Source organism: Cydia strobilella, chromosome 5 (genome assembly GCF_947568885.1).
Source record: "Cydia strobilella chromosome 5, ilCydStro3.1, whole genome shotgun sequence".
In the NCBI taxonomy this organism is placed as follows: domain Eukaryota; kingdom Metazoa; phylum Arthropoda; class Insecta; order Lepidoptera; family Tortricidae; genus Cydia; species Cydia strobilella.
Window position 1 is genome coordinate 16,547,679 of NC_086045.1, and position 19,899 is coordinate 16,567,577.

General features: G+C 35.8%; 2 protein-coding genes across 2 annotated transcripts; both read right to left on the reverse strand.

Annotated features, from left to right (window-relative positions):
- Positions 1-4,296: 4,296 nt before the first annotated feature.
- On the reverse strand, positions 4,297-9,514 carry LOC134741863 (proton channel OtopLc-like). The gene is made up of 5 exons (XM_063674755.1): positions 9,352-9,514; positions 9,102-9,195; positions 7,557-7,709; positions 5,479-5,728; positions 4,297-4,751 (listed from the first exon to the last, which is right to left on the reverse strand). Exons 2-5 carry the CDS (start codon positions 9,179-9,181, stop codon positions 4,422-4,424), a joined length of 813 nt encoding a protein of 270 aa, XP_063530825.1. The 5' UTR covers positions 9,182-9,195; positions 9,352-9,514; the 3' UTR covers positions 4,297-4,421.
- Positions 9,515-9,700: 186 nt separating this feature from the next.
- On the reverse strand, positions 9,701-18,946 carry LOC134741782 (uncharacterized). The gene is made up of 7 exons (XM_063674677.1): positions 18,814-18,946; positions 17,118-17,223; positions 16,305-16,451; positions 13,731-13,910; positions 13,399-13,602; positions 10,859-10,979; positions 9,701-9,723 (listed from the first exon to the last, which is right to left on the reverse strand). The coding sequence occupies exons 1-7, from the start codon at positions 18,921-18,923 to the stop codon at positions 9,701-9,703; spliced, it is 891 nt and encodes a 296-aa protein (XP_063530747.1). The 5' UTR covers positions 18,924-18,946.
- Between the last annotated feature and the right edge of the window lie 953 nt (positions 18,947-19,899).

Here is a 19,899-nt window from a genome sequence, read left to right on the forward strand (position 1 = left end):
TGACTATTATTAGCCACACCATCAGCTCAGCTCAGCTCTATAGTTGAAAAAATATTTTGTCTATCATGTTACTCCATTCTGGGAAGAGGCCTACATCCAAGATTGGATCACCAAAAGGCCACCATGATGATGATGATGGTCATGTATATATTATGTATTCCGTATGTATGTATTGGTTATATTCCGTAACCTTACATAGGTTCTGCTACATTGTCAATTAACAAGATTGATCGTCTCTAAAGCCCATAGTAAATATTTTTCAAACTCAATCTCATTTTTGTTACTGTGTTTCCTCGCTTGTATAACATAACACTATAATAACTAAGTCGTAATAACCAGACTATAATGACATTTTGATTTGTTTACCTGTCAGCTCTGATGTTAATTTGGAAATGTTTCGTAGCGAAATAAATAAATTTCCCGAACTGTACTTTTCCAGCAGTTTATTATTTACATTATTAACAATGTTCCGCTCCTGACTACATATAGTTTTGGGCATTTTTGTCATTTATTATTTAATATTCAACACTTAAGCATTATTTAAGTAAACCGCCACAATGACACTGACAACAGTGACAACCTATCATTAAAATTATTGCCAGTGTAAGAAATTAGTTCCAATGAAATTCCGCAACATGGCGCATGATCATATATTTCTGGTCAGGCTTTACATCGGTATACTTTTATTATCTTAAGAGGCTCTATATCGGACATGATATCGAACCTCTTTTTAGTAATGGAGGATTCTTCAGTGAGCACATATGTATTATTATATGTATATCGACAATTCTTATTTATCGACATCAAATCCCTAGAATGTGCCCCGAGTTATCCCAGGTTTGCTTATCTTATTGTAGGTACAAAATTTCAGAGCAATCTAACGAGTCGTTTTAAAATGAGAGCGTAACTACGTTTGTATATATGTATGGAGAGCCGAGCTTGCAGAGGGCTGTTAAAAAATGGCCTTAGTGGACACATACTAGGACTACGACGTACTCAAACTTTTATCAATGCGTCGGCAAGTAAGGTACATCACTACACTACACAGTATAAAACAAAGTCGCTTTCCGCTGTCTGATTGTCTGTCCCTATGTATGCTTAGATCTTTAAAACTACCATAGAGTAACTTATACTAGAGCGGTACTGTCATAGTAAATTTTGTAACCCCAGTAAATTCACTGCCATCTGTCGACACACTTTAAAACTAAAAATAAATATTTATAAAAATACGATAAAATGTAAAATAAAACTATGAAAACGGATTATATCGTGTATATTGAATTTATAATACATCCCGACGTTTCGAACTCTTTACAGCGTTCGTGGTCAACGGGTGACTCATATAATCCGTTTTCATAGTTTTATTTCATGAGTAACTATCGCGGTAACCGAAGACAATATTACGATAAAATGTATTTAAATATGGCTAAATGTTTTTTTATTTGCAATTATTATTTTTATATGATTTTGACCCATGTTCTTTCACTGGTATGCGTTAAAATTATAAATAACAAACGAAACAGTCAACGCCCTCTATACGAGTGTAGGCCAAAACTAGTGGCGCCATCTGATCGAGAATAAAATTATCGTGATTTTCGAGGCACGTTTTTTCCTTAGACTGTATCCATCTATTACGGAGTTATATCTATCTTTGAAACTACGAAACGGATTTTTTTTAGTAGATAGAGTGATTCAAGAGGAAGGTTTATATATGTATAATTTGTAAAGGTTTTGTGTAAATTAGTTAAACTACCCGTGCGAAGCCGGGGCGGGTCGCTAATATATGTTATAAACCAATGTTTAAATTGGTATTTTTTTATTAAATTTTGCTATTTTTCTCACATTTTTTATACCTACGCCAGATGTAATTTCTTATCAGTTTAATGCCAAATTTCCCATCTTCGTGATTAATGCCTTATTATCTGGATAAATTATAATCAACGTTGGGAAATTTTCGTTTCGGTACCTATGTCAAAAACCAGAAAAATACTTTAATGATGTCTCTCTTGGCCAGCGTTCATAACGATTGACCGGGGAATATTCCTGGATTTCAGTCTGAATAGCTTGAGGTCTTGCCTGTATGAATTCTCTCAGCTCTGATTTTTATGGAATATTCTATATGGAAGCTTCTGATTTAAAGAAGGTTGCTGTCTCGGGGAGGGTGAAGTAATTTCTAGAAGCTCTATAAATGAACGATCTTGAATTATATTCTCTAAGTAGCCATGATTATCGAAGAGGCCATATTGATTACGACAAATCTTTAGTCTTTAGACCTCATTTTTATTAAAAAATCGAAAAAATCAAACGAAAGAGTAAGTCTAAATATAAATCAAATTGTGTAAAAATATGTTCTATACTTAATGTTAATTACCAGAGAGGAAAATGATGGCTACGTTTTTGTACAAAAAGGCGGTTTCGCGCGGTCGTCCACTTTCCTCTTAATTCGCCAGCGTTTAAGATTAACATTGTGGGTAATTCATTCATCGTATTCTGAATGCACTATGTACAAAAACGTATATTATCCTTGAAAGTACCTCATGGCTGGTTGCATTGATTTGAGTACAGGTTACATTTGGATTGCGACTGCAGCAGCAGTGCAGCACCGAACTAGGTATTTTTAGGGTTCTGTACCAAATAGGTTCAACTCGGAGCTCAAATTGTACATTCTCAAAGATTTTTTTAGTTCTTTATCATAGTGAAAAAAATTGAAAGAAAATATGAAAAAAACATCCTCCATTATCTCCGGTTTACCAACTAAAATATATATTTTTTTACATAACATTCACATTATCGTAAATATTACAGGAAAAATATAATCACACCAGTATCTTGATAACTTTTTTTTAATTATCAAAACACGTTTCCAAATTTTATTTGCAATTTAACCCCTTTTGCGGTTATTTGTTTATACTTGACACTTTTATGAGATAACACTAAAAACACCATATTTCAAATAAAACAAAAATTGTGGAAATCGGCTTACCTTATAAATGATAAAGAATTAACCCTGTAAACCAACATACATACAGGTCGCGCAAATTAGTTAACCAATTCGGCGATAGATGGCGTTGTATGAAATTATGCTTAGTATATTTCTGGTCAATGTTAATTGTCTCCTTACTTCTGGGACAGCCGTTTTTTTTTTTTTTTTATTCATAAATTTAAGGAGCTTAGTCGCTGAGCGGTTATGTCGCTCCATACGTTCGCGAAAGTACAGTAGCATTAGGTATAAGATAAATTGTTATACTTAGTTAATACACGATTTATATACGTCTTATAAAGTAACAGACAGCCTTTATCACCAACTTCCCGCCGCGGGAACACTGCACCAGCAGCCCTGTTGCAGTCACAATTCAAATGTAACCTTAATGAAGAATTATTATCTGCATAATAAAAACAGAACACGATTTTTATTAGGATGCTACATATTTATTATAAATACAAACTTAGTACTAGACGGTAATTATCTTATCTACAATAACTGAATGCCACCAACATATTGATACAGTATAATTATCAAACTGCGATTAGAACGGGATTAATTAAGCACATTTGTATTTTTTAAATTACATTGTCCATGGTAAAGTATTATGCAGATAAATGAGATACCAAAAAACTAAAATATTGTGACACAAAATCATCGACAATAACAAAACCTTCAATAGTCACGTTTCAACTCGCACTTTTTTGCGGTGATAACTTTTTTCACACAAAGATTTGGGACTACCTGCCATAGTTAAAGTTTTAGAACTTATAATACGCTATCCAGTGACATATAAGCAATATCACCTCAAGCTCTTGGCAAAATTATACCAGAAACCGGTAATGCCATTCTAGATAAACTTTAGGTACATAAGGAATATCTGCAGGTATGTAAAAAAAACCAACACGTATAAATTAGGTAATGTAATCACTTATTCAACCAAACATATTAGGTACTATTTTGTTATTTTAATCCTAATATGATTAAAGGTAATGTAATCAACTAATCACTTATTCAGCAAAAAATAATAAACAGACATTTTTATGCAATCGTAATCTATCCAGAATCTATCCGCGATTACTGGATAAGTGAGGCCTGCGCAGGCGAACGTCACACACGCTCTGTTTTACCTGTACAGTTGTACAGGTAAAACTGCTCAGTCATACGCTAGTGTGTATGGCCAGCTTACGGCGGTCTTCACATTGGATGCGGATTCGCACGCCGTTGTATACATAATCACACACCGGAGGACGTGCGAATTCGCATCAGTGTGATAACCGCGTAAGTTTGCACTGACTTGGCAGTAACAGTAACAATGTGTGTGATACTTGACTTAGCACTTGGTATAGGGTATAGCCGTACTGTGTTTAAAATTAAACTTTCGAGCTTTCAAATGCGGTAATGTTAGTGAAAGCTAGAATCGAAATCCAGTCAATTATTAAAATCGGTTATCTTCAATCCCTGGTTTATATGCATAAGTCCAGATATCAGCTATGCATACACTCGAGTGAAACCGGAAGAACATTATCATGGGTTGGCAAAGGTGGCCGATTGCTAGCCACATCTCTTTTCCGTAATACTCATATCTCACGTCTTTGCTTTCCGGGGACTGGTATGAGAAGGTATACATAACCCACATTGACACATTAGTGACGAGTAAGAATAGGACAAGTTCCCGTCCAGGCTTGATTCGTCGCAGTTTTCGAGAGTTGCTGCATCGTCGCAACCCGTCAATTATGAACGCGATTTGTATTACCATTTGTAAAGACTGAAATAAAATAAAATCTAGTTATTTGTCTATTAATTATTAATTACTGCCTTTATTAGGGAAGTGGGACATCGAATTAGGGAGAGGGGGGCTGACGCCCGCGCGGGTTCGTACCTATTACAAAGGTTCGTACACTTCGTACCTATTGCAACGAAACGAAAGAGAAACGTAAATATCGGAACAGAATTTATTTTTATATTTTTATATGATTAATACTAAACAAGACCATTTAACCGAAATGTGTATAATGTGCAATAGGTACAATTTTTTGATTTGTTTGATTTCATTAAAAAATTAGCGTTAATTATTGTTTCTCTCATATGCAACACAGTATTCAAATATAAAATGTTGATATCGATAACGATATTATCCCTACTGCGCCTCATCTCCATTCAATGAATGAATCGACTGACTTGTTTGAGATGTTATCAAATTGTGGTCCAAAGTAAGCATTCATATTATCGCCAGGTGACAACCAGAACTCACGAATTACTAAAACATAAACAAAAATCCACCTTATTTTAGTCCTAATATGGTTTACTATGGCTATGACCTTGTGGTGGTAATTAGTAAGTTTTAGTTGTCACCTGACGTTATGTAAATAAAATAGAGTAGGCATGTAATTGAAACGCACACTTTTTAACGGTATTACTGATTGACGATGACGGCCTATCTCTTGATAGTCTATGTTTACAACCTTTATTTTTAATCGTCTGCGATTACTCACCATCATGATTGTATCTAGGAATTTTACTATGCTCAACGTCGTGATAGCGGGAATGACGGTCAGCATCGATTCTAGGAAAAACGCAGGCACGCAGATGTATAACAACACGTCATCTAGCCAAGGGACTGGGTGCTTGTTGATGTCTAGGGATTGCGTCTTGTAGACAACTATTCCACTGGTTCCCAACATGACTATGTGAAGTGTTAGTTTCACAATGTCAGCAAAATATTGGCTGATGTATTGGAAGTCCCTAAAAAGAAAAATATATACCTACACAATACGTTTTTTTTAGAATTTGATAGAACTCCGCAGAAGTAAGCATCAGGTTCCAAATCAGGAACTTTCTGATTGAAAACCTCATGCGTTTAGGAGTACATAGTGAGTAAAAATCATGCTACTCACTCAGATTATTGCATTAATATACAACATAAAGTACCCGATAAATACCCGAATGCTTACTGAATAACAAAGTTACTGGAGGCCTTAGTCACTTTTTTTTTCATATATGACATTTATTTCAGTTTGTAATAACAAAGTTATGGGTTATATGAGCTGTTTACATGGTAAACGAAAGTAAAGCGAAATAAAGATATGCTATTCCATTCTATTCTAATAACATTTTATTAACTAAAAGGGGGGTAACGTAAAATTATGGTTTTTATATTGCATTTTAACTCATTATAATCAAGGGCAAATGCCACGAAAAAAATTACACGGAATCTAGGCAAACTCTAACCAAAATCTTAAATGGTTTAAGTTGGCTTGATAGAAAAAAATCCCAAAAATATGTCTATTTTCATTTATTTTCAATTATATAGGTATACACAGGTTGTCCCGCGGCAGATTTCAGATTTCAAATTCAAATAATTTTCGAACGAGGAGGAGGAGTGCGAGGGAGACGCAGGGTTTTTTTTTCGTCAATGTGGCAGATTAGCGACAATGGATCCCTAGCCAGCAGAGCAGCGTGCACATGCTATTGAGGCATACCTAATCAAATGGCTTTTCACTTAGTACTGCTAGAGCCTGATTCTGATCTTAATTTTTTGTTCTCAAACTGATTGTGATTACTGACTGGATTTGTTCTGTCAGCTGACAATAATAGTAATATTTCTGGTCCAGAAATTTTAGAACAAGGATTACAAATCAGAATCGGGCTTGCATTAATTTCAATATACCCCGTATTCGTGACGTCATCGTCATCGTCAACTAAAGTGATTGGAAGCTGGATAGAAAATGTGTTTCAAAAAATGAAATCCGCATTCATATTCCATTTATAAAGATAAATAGTTTTGATATACAGGCTAGATTTTCTTTTTGGATCAGTGAAGGCAGCCACCAGATTCCGTTCTGCTACGCGAAAACGGTCTTAGAGACCTTCTCTCGATTTCAAATTAATGAAGATTGGCGTTTACAAATTTTGGAAAAAAACTTAAAAACGCCCCCTCTAAATAGCTGTTGCCCACAATTTCTTTTGTGTGATTTATGTTGGTTGTTGTTGTATTGCAGCAAAAAATTGTTGGGCTAATAATTCCAAGGTTCACATCCTTACAAAAAAAAACTCGTATATAAAGTTTAAACCCCCTTTTAACTTCCTTTCGTGAGGAATTTTCTACGCTGAAAAAAAATTTCAGCTGTGTTTTCTAATATCCAAATGATGAAGTTCCAAGGCCCTTACAAAAAAAATCGTTCAGACACAAACTTTTAACCATTTTTCATGCTAATAAGGAACGAATTTTATAAAATGCTGAAATCACGTATCTTGTATTTAAAAATGCCTTTTTACGTAGTTCAAGTTAATTTTATCGATATATAGGTACTCCTAAGTTTTTTGCTATTGGTAAAAAGTATTACTGGTATTTTATTTATTTATTTATTTAATCTTTATTGCACAAAAGAAAATACAATCGTACAAAAGGCGGACTTAATGCTATGAGGCATTCTCTACCAGTCAACCTTCATGTATCATTTTATCTGACAATTTAATTCGCTGAACTATGGATTTTATTTTAACTGAAAATGCAGAATTAAACTGAAATCGACTTTAATTCTGCATCATGCAAATTATAACTAACACTTACTCGTTTCTTATATTGCCGAGCACGAAGCTAAGTATAATAGCAACGATGAGTAGGACTATCGTGAAAAAACTAGAGATGAGTCCACAAAATGCGCTGCGACAGCTGATGTGGATCTCCAGAGCGTGAGGACTATTTACATCCCCGCTGACGTTACTGTAAACAATATATATTCCGTAATTAATAAGGTATTATTGTATGAAACGGGTGTCCTGGATATTAGAATTTTGAGGTGAACATTCATTAGACAAGAAATATCAAACATATTACAAAAAATAACCATTAGCTAAATTAATGTAGCTGTAATTATATTTTAAATTACTGACTGTTAGCAACAAAACACACAAATGTATAAAAGATTTAAGCACTTTTTTTCTTGAAATAAATACAGAAATACAGAAATTTGAAAAAAAAAACGGCACGCCGCCCAGTCGGGCGACCTAGGTACCGATGGGCGGATGTGGTGGACGCTGATCTGCGCGAGCTCCAGGTCCAAGACTGGCGAGAAACTGCACAGGACCGGGATCAGTGGCGAACTGTCGTGTGGGAGGCCAAGACACACTTTGGGTCGCTGCGCCAGAGGAGTAAGTAAGTAAGTTGATATAAATAGGGTTTGTATAAACTCATGTAAAATGAATTTCGATTTATAATTTTCTTATCAATAATTATTTGTGTTTTTAGAGGTTCACAACAATGAAGGTACTCATTTATATATATACATACTTATTAAATATGGGATCTATTTATTTTTAGTAAGGAAATAATATCAGCCAGCCCGATGTTTTTATTTCCTGAACCCTTGCAATAATTTTTTTGATACTTTTGGGTTTTGAACACATTTTATGATACAAAGTATAAATCTTAAGACATGAAGGCTACTTTGATAGCGTACTCGACTGTAAGTCGAGTTCACAAACATCTTTTACAAAAATATACACGGGGACGCTTCTAACACACGGACAATAAGCTCGTGTAAACATACACGGGGACGCCTCTAACACACGGACAATAAGCTCGTGTCAACATACACGGGGATGCCTCTAATACACGGACAATAAGCTTGTGTAAACATACACGGGGACGCCTCTAACACACGGACAATAAGCTCGTGTAAACATACACAGGGACGCCTCTTTCACTGACAATTCATTCATGCATTCCTGAACTTAAATCAAGTAACTTTCTCAAAGACATCGGTATTCTAATTAGCTCCATTTCGGAAACAATCAATATTTTTTTTATGATAAGGCCCCTACGAGCGTATGTGCGTATTTTTTTTGAAAACTAACTATGCCATTTGGTTTTCGTAAATGCACTTAACCATACCCCGAAGTTAACGGAATTCAATAATAACACGGTGTATATGTTATAGCGTATGCTACAAAGTAGCCTTCATAGCGTAGGTATAACAGTTATAAGTTCTGGCGTCACTTGGATACAACTATTCACTATGAATTTAAAGTTTTTGGCGTTTAGCGGGTTTATAACGTTTTGGTGTTTTTTTGAATTGAGACAAGGCAGTATAATTATGTGTTGCTAGGTACTCACGACTGTGCGTATAATGAGTGATGGAAATTTTGGACTTCCTCTGAGGAATGTCGGCATTTGCCAATATTTCTCCAAACCATGAAAAAGATTCCAACTGAAACAGAAAAACAGAAACTATTACGACGCTTTAAATTCTTTTCACCTCAGCAGCTGGAACAAGCCTATTTTCGGCACTTCCTGGAGTGCAAGCTATTTTCCTACAAATGACAAGCAAAACGAAGATTAAATATGCTTTTTTCTCTTCTTTTACCTACTAAAATATTGAATTCCACTGTAAACGGGTACAAATATGCTGAATATTCATCAAATATTTTTGCAGCAGTTGCAGTCGGTCTGCAAGTCTCATGCCAGTTAAAGTCCGCCGTAGCTGGGAGTACTGAAGTGTTTGTAGTATTATTAGCTAAAAAGAAATGTAACAATAAATAAAGATAAATCCAAAAGAGTGACCTATCTTAGTACAATCTGTCCTCAGAAGGATAATTCGAGTGGACATTCTGGTATCTAAAACAACTAACACATTGTTACTGTTTCAGGTGTATAACTAAGCACAACTTTGTAGTCAAAATTTTTATTTATCTTACGGACAGCATTATACAATACTAGCTTTTGCCCGCCACTTCGTCTGCGTGGAGTAAGTAATTTGGGTGGCTTATTTTTTATCTAATCTGCTTTTTATCGAGTCCCCATACAAACTTTCACCCCCCCCCCCTTTTCACCCCCTTGAAGGATGACTTCTGGGATAAAAATTACGCTATGTCCGTTACCGGGACTTAAACTATCTCTATACCAAATTTCAACTAAATCGGTTCAGCGTTTTAAGCGTGACAGACAGACAGACAGACTTTCGCATTTATAATATTAGTATGGATATAGTAATATATAGTAATTATATAGTAATATAGTAATAGTATATATAGTATAGTATATATAGTATGGATGGATTTGAAACGGGGTCTATCACGAATTAACTTTTTTAGTACTTTTGATAAATGTTTCAAATATATTTTAATATGTGTTTAAAATATTATTATATGTGTTTAAAACATGAAAGTTTTAAATGTTATGTATACTCGTGTGTACAGTGTGTAAAAACTAATGTATGGACAATACAGCCGTGTAATCATATTTTTGGCAATTTGTCCGTGTCAATTTAATACATTGACTCTACAATACAAGAGATTCGATTATAAAAGATCCGGGTGACTTAGATTGATTGATTGATTGATCATTTATTTGTCAATATGGGTTACAGAGGTCTTAAAACTATTTACAATATGTAATTACATAGGATCTCCACATTGTGCCTACAAACTGGCATACAAATTAGATTAAACTAGCCTAAGTCCATGCATATTATATTAACTTAACTATTAAGGAACTCGCCCACACTGTAGAAACATTTCCCACACAGCCAAGCTTTCATCATTTTCTTAAATGTTGTATTCTTTTCCCTTTTAAATTCATCCGGTAACTTATTATAAATTGTAATGCACATGATGTATGAATTTTTAGATGCTAATTCTAGTTTTGTAGCTGGTTTGTGTAATTTATGTTTATATTGTTGTCTGACATTACGAGAGCTCATCTGTTGTGCTTCTATGAATTCATCTTTATATTTATGAACAAACATACAGACCTCAGCTATATACACGCAAGCAACAGTTAGAATATTGTGCTGTATGAAGAAATTAGATAGAATAAATCTAAATCGATGAACCTGATTATTATTATTTATTATCTTACTAAAGGTAACTTACTTGTTTGTAGTTGGAGGGTTTCGTAGGCTCTGTACGCAAGTCTCGTTTCCGTGGTAACTGCTGCCAGCCAAAGGCAAATATTTCCTGCCATCACGTGCAAGAATGCTACACATAGTATATTCTGAAACAGCACAATACATACTATTTATTATACTAGAAGCAATATTTGTAGGCTTTACACGGAGGCGTATTCGGATTTTTTAATCCGAATCAAAATATAAATTTACTTAACTTTTTATATTATCTTTTCAGGAATGATCGAGAACAAGACAAGAATAAGTGCCTATTCAAATTTTTTGGAAACATTTTGCGGCTTGCACATCCGTGAACGTACATGTACTCTGTGCATGAGCATGACATAAATGACATAATGTGTATGTATGTAACTATGGGCTATGGGTGTGTGTTGCAGATTTTACCGCTATATTGTTTTGTGACGAAGTGTGAGTTTTGAATTGTGAGTTTGTGATCACCTCACGAAGCTTGACATAATGTGTATGTATGTAACTATGGGCTATGGGTGTGTGTTGCAGATTTTACCGCTATATTGTTTTGTGACGAAGTGTGAGTTTTGAATTGTGAGTTTGTGATCACCTCACGAAGCTTGACATAATGTGTAGGTATGTAACTATGGGCTATGAGTGTGTGTTGCAGATTTTACCGCTATATTGTTTTGTGTCGAAGTGTGAGTTTTGAATTGTGAGTTTGTGTTCACCTCACGAAGCTTGACATAATGTGTATGTATGTAACTATGGGCTATGGGTGTGTGTTGCAGATTTTACCGCTATATTGTTTTGTGACGAAGTGTGAGTTTTGAATTGTGAGATTGTGTTCACCTCACGAAGCTTGCATTGTGGAGTTATGGACCATTGATTAACGGTGGCTATTGGCAAAGCTCAAGCCATGGCTTTGAGAACTCCAAGGATTCTAAAGCCCGTCTTACGTAGCGTAGTACTACGTAGGCGAACAACACGCGAACGCGAAGCAACACGATGCGGCGCGGGGTGAATCAATCCTTTGATATCTATATTAGAAGTGTCCTACGTGGGCGATCTCGTTGCGAATCTCGGTCCGCGTCTAGCTGGATGGGCCGTCTAAAGGCTAATCCGTAATATAACAAATAGCGCCTTATTGACAACCGACAATAAGTACCCTTTTGGTTGCGAATGGCACATATTTTATTGAATCTTTAACTACTTCTTACTAGGTCCTATAGAAATCTTATAGTTTCCTGCTAAGAGTCAGTCATGTTACATATTTTATTGTATCGTTAACTTTTTCGGGTCTTTCCTGTAGATCTAACAAAGTTAAGAGAATCAAAAGCAAATTTATACGCTGTACCCTTACAGGTGGGATACATTATTCTTTCATTGTTTTGTCCACAGAAGGGACCTTTTTCTGAAATAAGTTGACACGGGTCAAACTTACGAGTCTTACGGGCACGGGCCCGTAACCGTAATTTAATTAAATTTTAAATGTAGGGAAATCTCATAATTCTTATCATCTCATTTGCTGATTTAGACACGCGGCAGCGTGTCAAGCCAAGTTCAAAAAAAGAGAACTATCGACGCAGCGGCCAAGTGTTATATTAGGTACACGAACCATTTGGAGCCACTTTTGACCCCTACGTACACAAACTACAACTCAAAATCTATTAAACACAAACATACGAATAGTTCATTTATACCAACCTAAGTATACATACAATAATATATCACCTTTGAGTGTTTTTATATGAGCTTGTATAGAGTAAATAAAATAGGTTAGTTTGTAGATTGCATATTTTACCAGTCATTTTATACATATATGATAAATATTGCAATGAAATACTGTGAATTACAATAGGATACTTAGCATATTACTAAAAACCGGCCAAGTGCCAGTCGGACTCGCGCAAGAAGGGTTCCGTACCATTACGGAAAAAAACAGCAAAAAAATCACGTTTGTTGTATGGGAGCCCCATTTAAATATTTATATTATTTGTTATTATAGCGGCAACAGAAATACATCATCTGTAAAAATTACAACCGTCTAGCTATCACGGTTCATGAGATACAGCCTGGTGACAGACAGACGGACGGACAGACGGACAGTCTTAGTAATAGGGTCCCGTTTTTACCCTTTGGGTACGGAACCCTAAAAAACCACTAGTAAAAAAATGAAGTTAACAATACATTTAAAAAAAACCTCTATGAAAAAACCATTCCATGAGACCAATTTTTCTCATCGCCATACAAAGGAATACTACTAGACTTCCTAAAGCAGTGAGGTGGAAGTCACTCACAAATAATAAAAAAAGTTATACCGTAAAAACATGGAGGTGATATATATTATTGGCCGGTACTGTATACCAGCAAACAAATCCTGAACTTTAATTACATCCCAAGCGAACTAGAACTTGGCACCCATCATTATAGATCTCAATTCTTTTTCCGGCGAAGTCAACAACGACGCATATTCTTAATATTGAACTTGGCTCTCATTTCACATTAATGTTTTTGATGGGATTCATCTTAATCAGTCCATCCATCGTGGCTCACCGTGTGTTTAACGATGATCAAGTTGGAGTAGTTAAAGATGAAGAATAACTGCAGGAAACAGTAGAGGCACTGCAAGAGGCCGGCGGCGTACTCGGACACGTTGATGCACTGGGCGTTGCTGACGGCGAGGCTCCAGTGCACCGTCACCACCAGCAAAACGGTGTGCACGAAGTGGCCCAACGCGAAAGCTGTGGACAATATACACTTTTAGCACAGAATAAGTAATATAGTATTATCATACAGAACGGCCACGCACCGCCCCGCCCCGACTCGAATTACCAGTTTCAACGGACACTTCTTATAAATAAAAATAATTAAATGGTAGTTTTTACCATACCGGCAGCACCCAATTTTAAGTAAACACTTCCCGCGTGTCGGCCCTCTGCGAAGCAATAGCTGTGTTCAATGTGGGCCAGCTCACGTTCAGGTGCAGGGGAGATGAATGCACTTGAAACGTTTAGTTCATGGCTGTTGTTCAAGTTTCGGCCATTTTCGTGTAAGTGTTCATCATACTGTAAATGACAATATACCACTTATTCTAACTACAAAAATAACCTTTAAAATAAATAAGGCGTAATCAGGTAATGTCGAAAACCGTATGGATAATTCTGAAAAAGGACTCTTATTATGATGGAATTTTGGGTGACTTTCAACTTCAAGTTGGTATAGAATATTTTTTTTTAATAAAAATACTTCATTTAATGGAATTATACAGGTTTCTCATTAAAACATTAGGTACATCTAAAAATATGCAAGTCTTGCAACGCACTTCGTCTACTGCAAAAAAGATTTGACATGTAAATGTAAACCCATCTCGGTTAATTTATTCAGTACTGTCCTATCTGCCGGTCCATAGAACCCAACTGTCCTAAATTGTTATCTAATAATGATTAGATTGATTAGTTAACTAACTACCTATTATAGTGACCGCATCAATATTAAATATTTTAAACGAATACTTTGTTATTTAAATTGGTCCTATTGATGGTATTGGTCTGAAGGGCCTGGTCATTTTTTCTTTAGTAAATGGCATCCATATGGCATCTATTTCAGTGTATAATTTATTTATATTATCTACTTATAATAATAATAAAATACGCCCGCAGGGCAGCTTGTGGCGAGCTGTTGGGGAGTAACGACCCCACGGACCCGAGTGCTCCCGAGAGTCGGTCAGGGTCTCCGTCTCCGGCGTGTCTTCATCGGTCGGAGTGGACCCCAAGGGGACCTGCAGGACTCTCAGCTCTGGCTTGCCTTCATTGGCCGTCCAGAGAGGAGTCGCTAGAGCTATATGCTCCAGGGGTGGAAGTGATAGATGCATAAGACGCGAGTTGGCACAGTGGCTGGTAACAGCCACTGGGTAGAAAGCGGCGCACACCTCTCGACACCCCTGAGCCGCTCACACCGGTGTTGCTCCTGGTCGTCTTCACGACGGCAGTTTCAGGGGCCCATCTAGTCGGCGGCGAGTCACCACCTGCCTCGATAACGTGTACAGACATTGTTATGGCAGGTGTCCGGACCTCTCAGCAATAGCCCAATCTTTTGACCAGCCAAACTTCAATACCATAACCGGCACTCTTTTCCACTGTATTTATAATAGCCCTTACGCCTGTTGGGACCGATTTACGGGTATCTATTTGTACCCGTGAATGGGTTCTAGCAGGTGTATTACATAACAGCAAACTTCTCCAAAGGGCCTCTACGTGTTGGATCTGTATCCCCACGCACGCCTATCAAATGACCGGGATGTATATACCCGTGAGTTTATACGAGATACAAATAAAATACAAATCAAAATAAGATGATTAGTTCCCTAGTTAAAATGGTCCTAAGTGAACATAGCGCTAATGAATAGAATGACTTGGGAAGGACCGAAATGGTTAAAAAAATATATGGAAATACTTGAGAATGGAAATAATGTAATGTTTTGAAAAGATGTGTCCCGCCGAGTTTCCCGCCGGTTCCATGTTGGGATACCGTCCTCCACTTTAGGAGGGATTTAAATCTTTTCGGACCGTATGGTCAGAGCCGGTGTAGCTTTATTTGACGTTCATAACCGTATTTGTAATATGCCTACTTGGAAAATAACCTATCTTTATCTTTAACCCTTTAGTACGTAGCGGCAACATGCTAACCATCATACTTGAAACAAAAACACAGCTCTACTAAATTAAAAACGGTTCGAAATCGAATTACTAGAATGGAATGTCAAGTGGTTAAATGGTTAACCAGAACCATTGATACTATTCAGCGCCGAGGAGGTTTGAACTCACGACCTTCCGTGTTTTCTATATATTTAAGGGCTAAACTGGTACAAACAAAATGTAATTGAGAATATACTTTTACAGTACATATGGTGCTACTTTCTCGCACTAGTGCGTAAAGAGCACTTTTTGTGCATATGTCGAAAGTTTAAAGGGCCGTATGTACTGTAAAACGTTGTACGATACACGTGCGAATAGGTAATTCGCAACTCGTGTCGATTTAAAACACTCCCTGCGGTCGTGTTTTAATTTATCGCCACTAGTTTCGAATTTCCTCTTTTCCGCACTTGTATCGTAAATAACTATTGTTGTATTATGACCTGTTGGACACTGAAATTGATGAAGTTATAGGGGTGTCGAAAATGCCCTGAATGGCTTCGAAAAAATTGGATACGGCTGTGCTTTATTTTGATCGACTTGGCGGGGGCACTATCGTGCCTTTAAAATAATTTTGGTTTGATGAATAAACTTAAACTTTTATTACAGTTAAAGTATTGCACTGAATTTAACTTTTGTTATGCTAGTTTGATTATATCATAAAACAGAATTTTGATTAGGTAAGTTAATTCAAGATTACTCCTTTTCGCAATTTATAAAAATTCACCGCCTCGGATTTTAGGTGTAACTTAAAAGATGTGTTTTTACCTCTCTCAGATAATCTAGTTCTTGTTTCTCTTCCTTATTTCGTAAAGCTTCTACCTGCTTTCGTATTCTTCTGGTAAACAGTTTGACGTCCACGATTAATATAGACAATATTATCAAACCGCTTACTGTTACGTATATGGTTATTATCTGAAAATTAGTTATTTTTAAATTAATATTTGTAAAATAACCGTCCTCTCTCTAACATAAGTTTGCATAATATGAAAATAATTATAAAGATAAAATGTACAACAACCAACTTACAGAGATCGGATCCGATTCGGGTATCCATTTTTTTTAAACTTAACAAGCGCAGGCTTATGGAGAAACAAAATAACATAAGAGTTTTGAATGATTCACGGTTAGTTTCACTAGACTTATATTGACCGGGATATAGACCGTGATTACCTTTTGTATTATTTGTGTGCTCACAAATAATTCAAAAGGTAATCACGGTCTATATCCCGGTCAATATAAGTCTAGTGAAAATAACATAAATTTAAATACCCAAAACAGATGATTTTAGAAATCCTCTTCACTAAGCCTCCTCAGTTTAAAATGTTGGTTACTTATAATTATTAATATTTTTTTAATCATTTACTGAGATCAAATGAATTTATTACTATAAACCAAGCTACAAACTGGCATTCCAATCCAATCTATAGTGTTTATTTATTTAAACTTTATTGCACAAAATATACAAATGTACAAATGGCGGACTTAATGCCAAATGGCATTCTCTACATAGTGGTAGTGTTTTAATGTGCTGTCACATTATTGATTTTTAGCATTCAGTTACATATTATTAATACTCACAGGAGACCATTTATCGTTGCTGAGTGCTGTTGTCACAAGTACTATTACTGCTAATATTATCAAAAAGGATGAGTAAAGAAATCCCAGAACGTATGAAAGACGTTTTCTGAAACAAGTCATTCGTATATTACAGTAAATACTTACGGTGGGGTTCACAGACATCTTTTCAAGCAAACCTTCCGAACATATATAGTAGGGTAAGTAAGCGCCTTGAGTTTGCACTTTTGTCTCAGGCGATGTCGCTTGGCACGATTATTCCTTAGGTCAAACAAAGCTGATTTGGTCCGGTAGCCACGAGATCGTACTGTGCCTACCCCCCAAAAAGGGAGGGGAAAAGGGTCGGCTCCCCAGGTTCAATATATGCTATATGTCTTCCTGCTCTTAGCAACTAGGGCAAGTAATATATCATTTTCATATAATTTAGGGACGAGGAATTCATTTTTGAAATAATTATTATACCTTTCCATATAAAAATAAGTGATTTTTGTGCAAAAAATTAAAACGTAAAACGTAAACAATGTCAATTGTCCAATTTTTTACTTAGTGCAAATCGCCACACTGTGATTTTAATAGCCAAAATTGTCACAAAAAAAAATTACATAGCATTTCCATTTTTCTTTTGTATGAAAAGGTATAACAATTATTAAAAAAATGAATTCCTCTTCCCTAAATTGTACAAAAATGATATATAACTTGCCCTAGCTGCTAAGATCTGTACGAATTACACCTGGGGAGTCGACCCCTCCCCCCCTCTTTCGGGGGGGTAGGCACGGTACGATCTCGTGGCTACCGGGCCATATCAGCTTTGTTTGACCTAAGGAACAATCGTGCCAAGCGGCATCGCCTGAGACTAAAGTGTATACTGCTTCATACATTTCCTGTCGTTACTTACCCTACTAATATTTACATGACCTTATCTATTGTCAGTGTATTTTAAAGGCGTGTAAATATTTACGTTGGCTTGTAAAGATATGTATTTGTAAACTCGACTGTAGCTACCGTACTGGATAATAATTTGTTACCGTTATTATTCACAACGACGGGACTTAATCGCGAAAAATAAGTTTTAAAATAACCTCCGACGATTAAGTTAATTTATTTACCTTAGACGCGATTAAGTCCCGTCGTTGTGAATAATAATGAGTAAAAATCGTTAAAGTTTAAATATAGTACCTAAAATGCATTTTATTATAAAACTAAGACTAACTTATTGTCAATTAAATGTTATATTATCAAAATTCCAAAAAATTGTAGATACTTATCTTTTTTCCACAATACCATAAAATATAATGTACAATACATATTGTCAAAAAACAATCCCTTGCTTTATTTGCAAAACAACAATGTTTTTCTGTAATGGATTCACCAATTGGCACAAGACCCTAAAAATTTAAATCTACTGTAATTACATAGTCAAGAATACTCGGTTTTTAACCGAAATTCGGTTTCGAGTTCGCGTGTAACCGATAGAAAACGGAGACTTGTTTTGCGGTTATAGTTGCATTGCCTAATGGTCACGCTTTTATCATCTGTCATCGGAGCCGGCGTAGCCGTCACTTTTTAACAGGTATGCCAGTACGAGACGAGAGTGATTCATGAGTCTCAGATGATAAAAGTACATCCATCATATCAGCTGTGCAATACACCAGTCATCGTTGGTCCTAAAGTTTAAAATTATGTATAGTGTTGAACATACATAGTCGTTGCTTTCTTCTCGCAAGGAGGCGTTGGTAACGGATTGTAGATGTCGTGCTGGTCCTGTAGCGAATGTGCCGACCCTATTTCCATTGCACCTGCTGGTGTCATTCTTCACGAGAAATTTTACCACATAAAAACTGAACACCTAAATCTATATTTTATATATCGTTTTAAATGAAACATTAACAATGTCGGAGGTCTATTCAAAATACTCAAATACTTCTTTTAAATTACAATAACACACTGACTGACGTAACATTTCAGTATGTAAAGTATTTATATAGTTTTTGAGAATTTCCAAGAACTCACATTGCACACAAATAATACGTTTAACCATAAATGTGTATTTACCGTCACTGTTTTATACAGAATCTAGGTGTGTCTTATCTTTTGAGATAATGTTATTTTATCTTGAGATTATCTTTTTTTTTATTCTATCTTTTATTCACTCAACTAACACTTGTCTTTCGAATCGGGTATTGAAGAAAAAAATAATGCAATAAAAAAACTCTCTAAGGTCAACAGGGGTAATGGCGTCACCGTTTTTATTAAAATTTTATACTCTCCTTTAACCCCAAGTTATGAAATATTTAAGAGTCCCCCCGGCAAGCTCGGCGCATTTCACCTTTACATAGAAACGGAATTTCGTTCTCATTCTAAAACTACATGTTGGATTGTAATGAAACTTTGCACATACAATGACATGAGGTATATTCTTAGGTCTGTAATTAGTATAGCTCCAGTTTATAAAACAAACAAAATAGAGCAAAATAAGTTTTGCATTAAAAACTTCGCTGTATTTTTTTTACTATGGTATCTGAAGCTACGTAAACTAATTACAGACATAGATATACCTTATCCTATTGTAAGTACAAAGTTTCAGAGCAAACTAGCTACTCGTTTTAAAATGAGAGCGTAACTACGTTTGTATGGAGAACCGGGCTTGCCGGGAACCCTTAATTATTGTATAAAAATAATATTTTGCTGTGTGCTTTCTACAACTCTTTGCCAAGATAATTCGTGAAGTAACTTTTTTGTTGCACTATAATTAAAATGTATAGATGTTTTAAAAAAAACCGGCCAC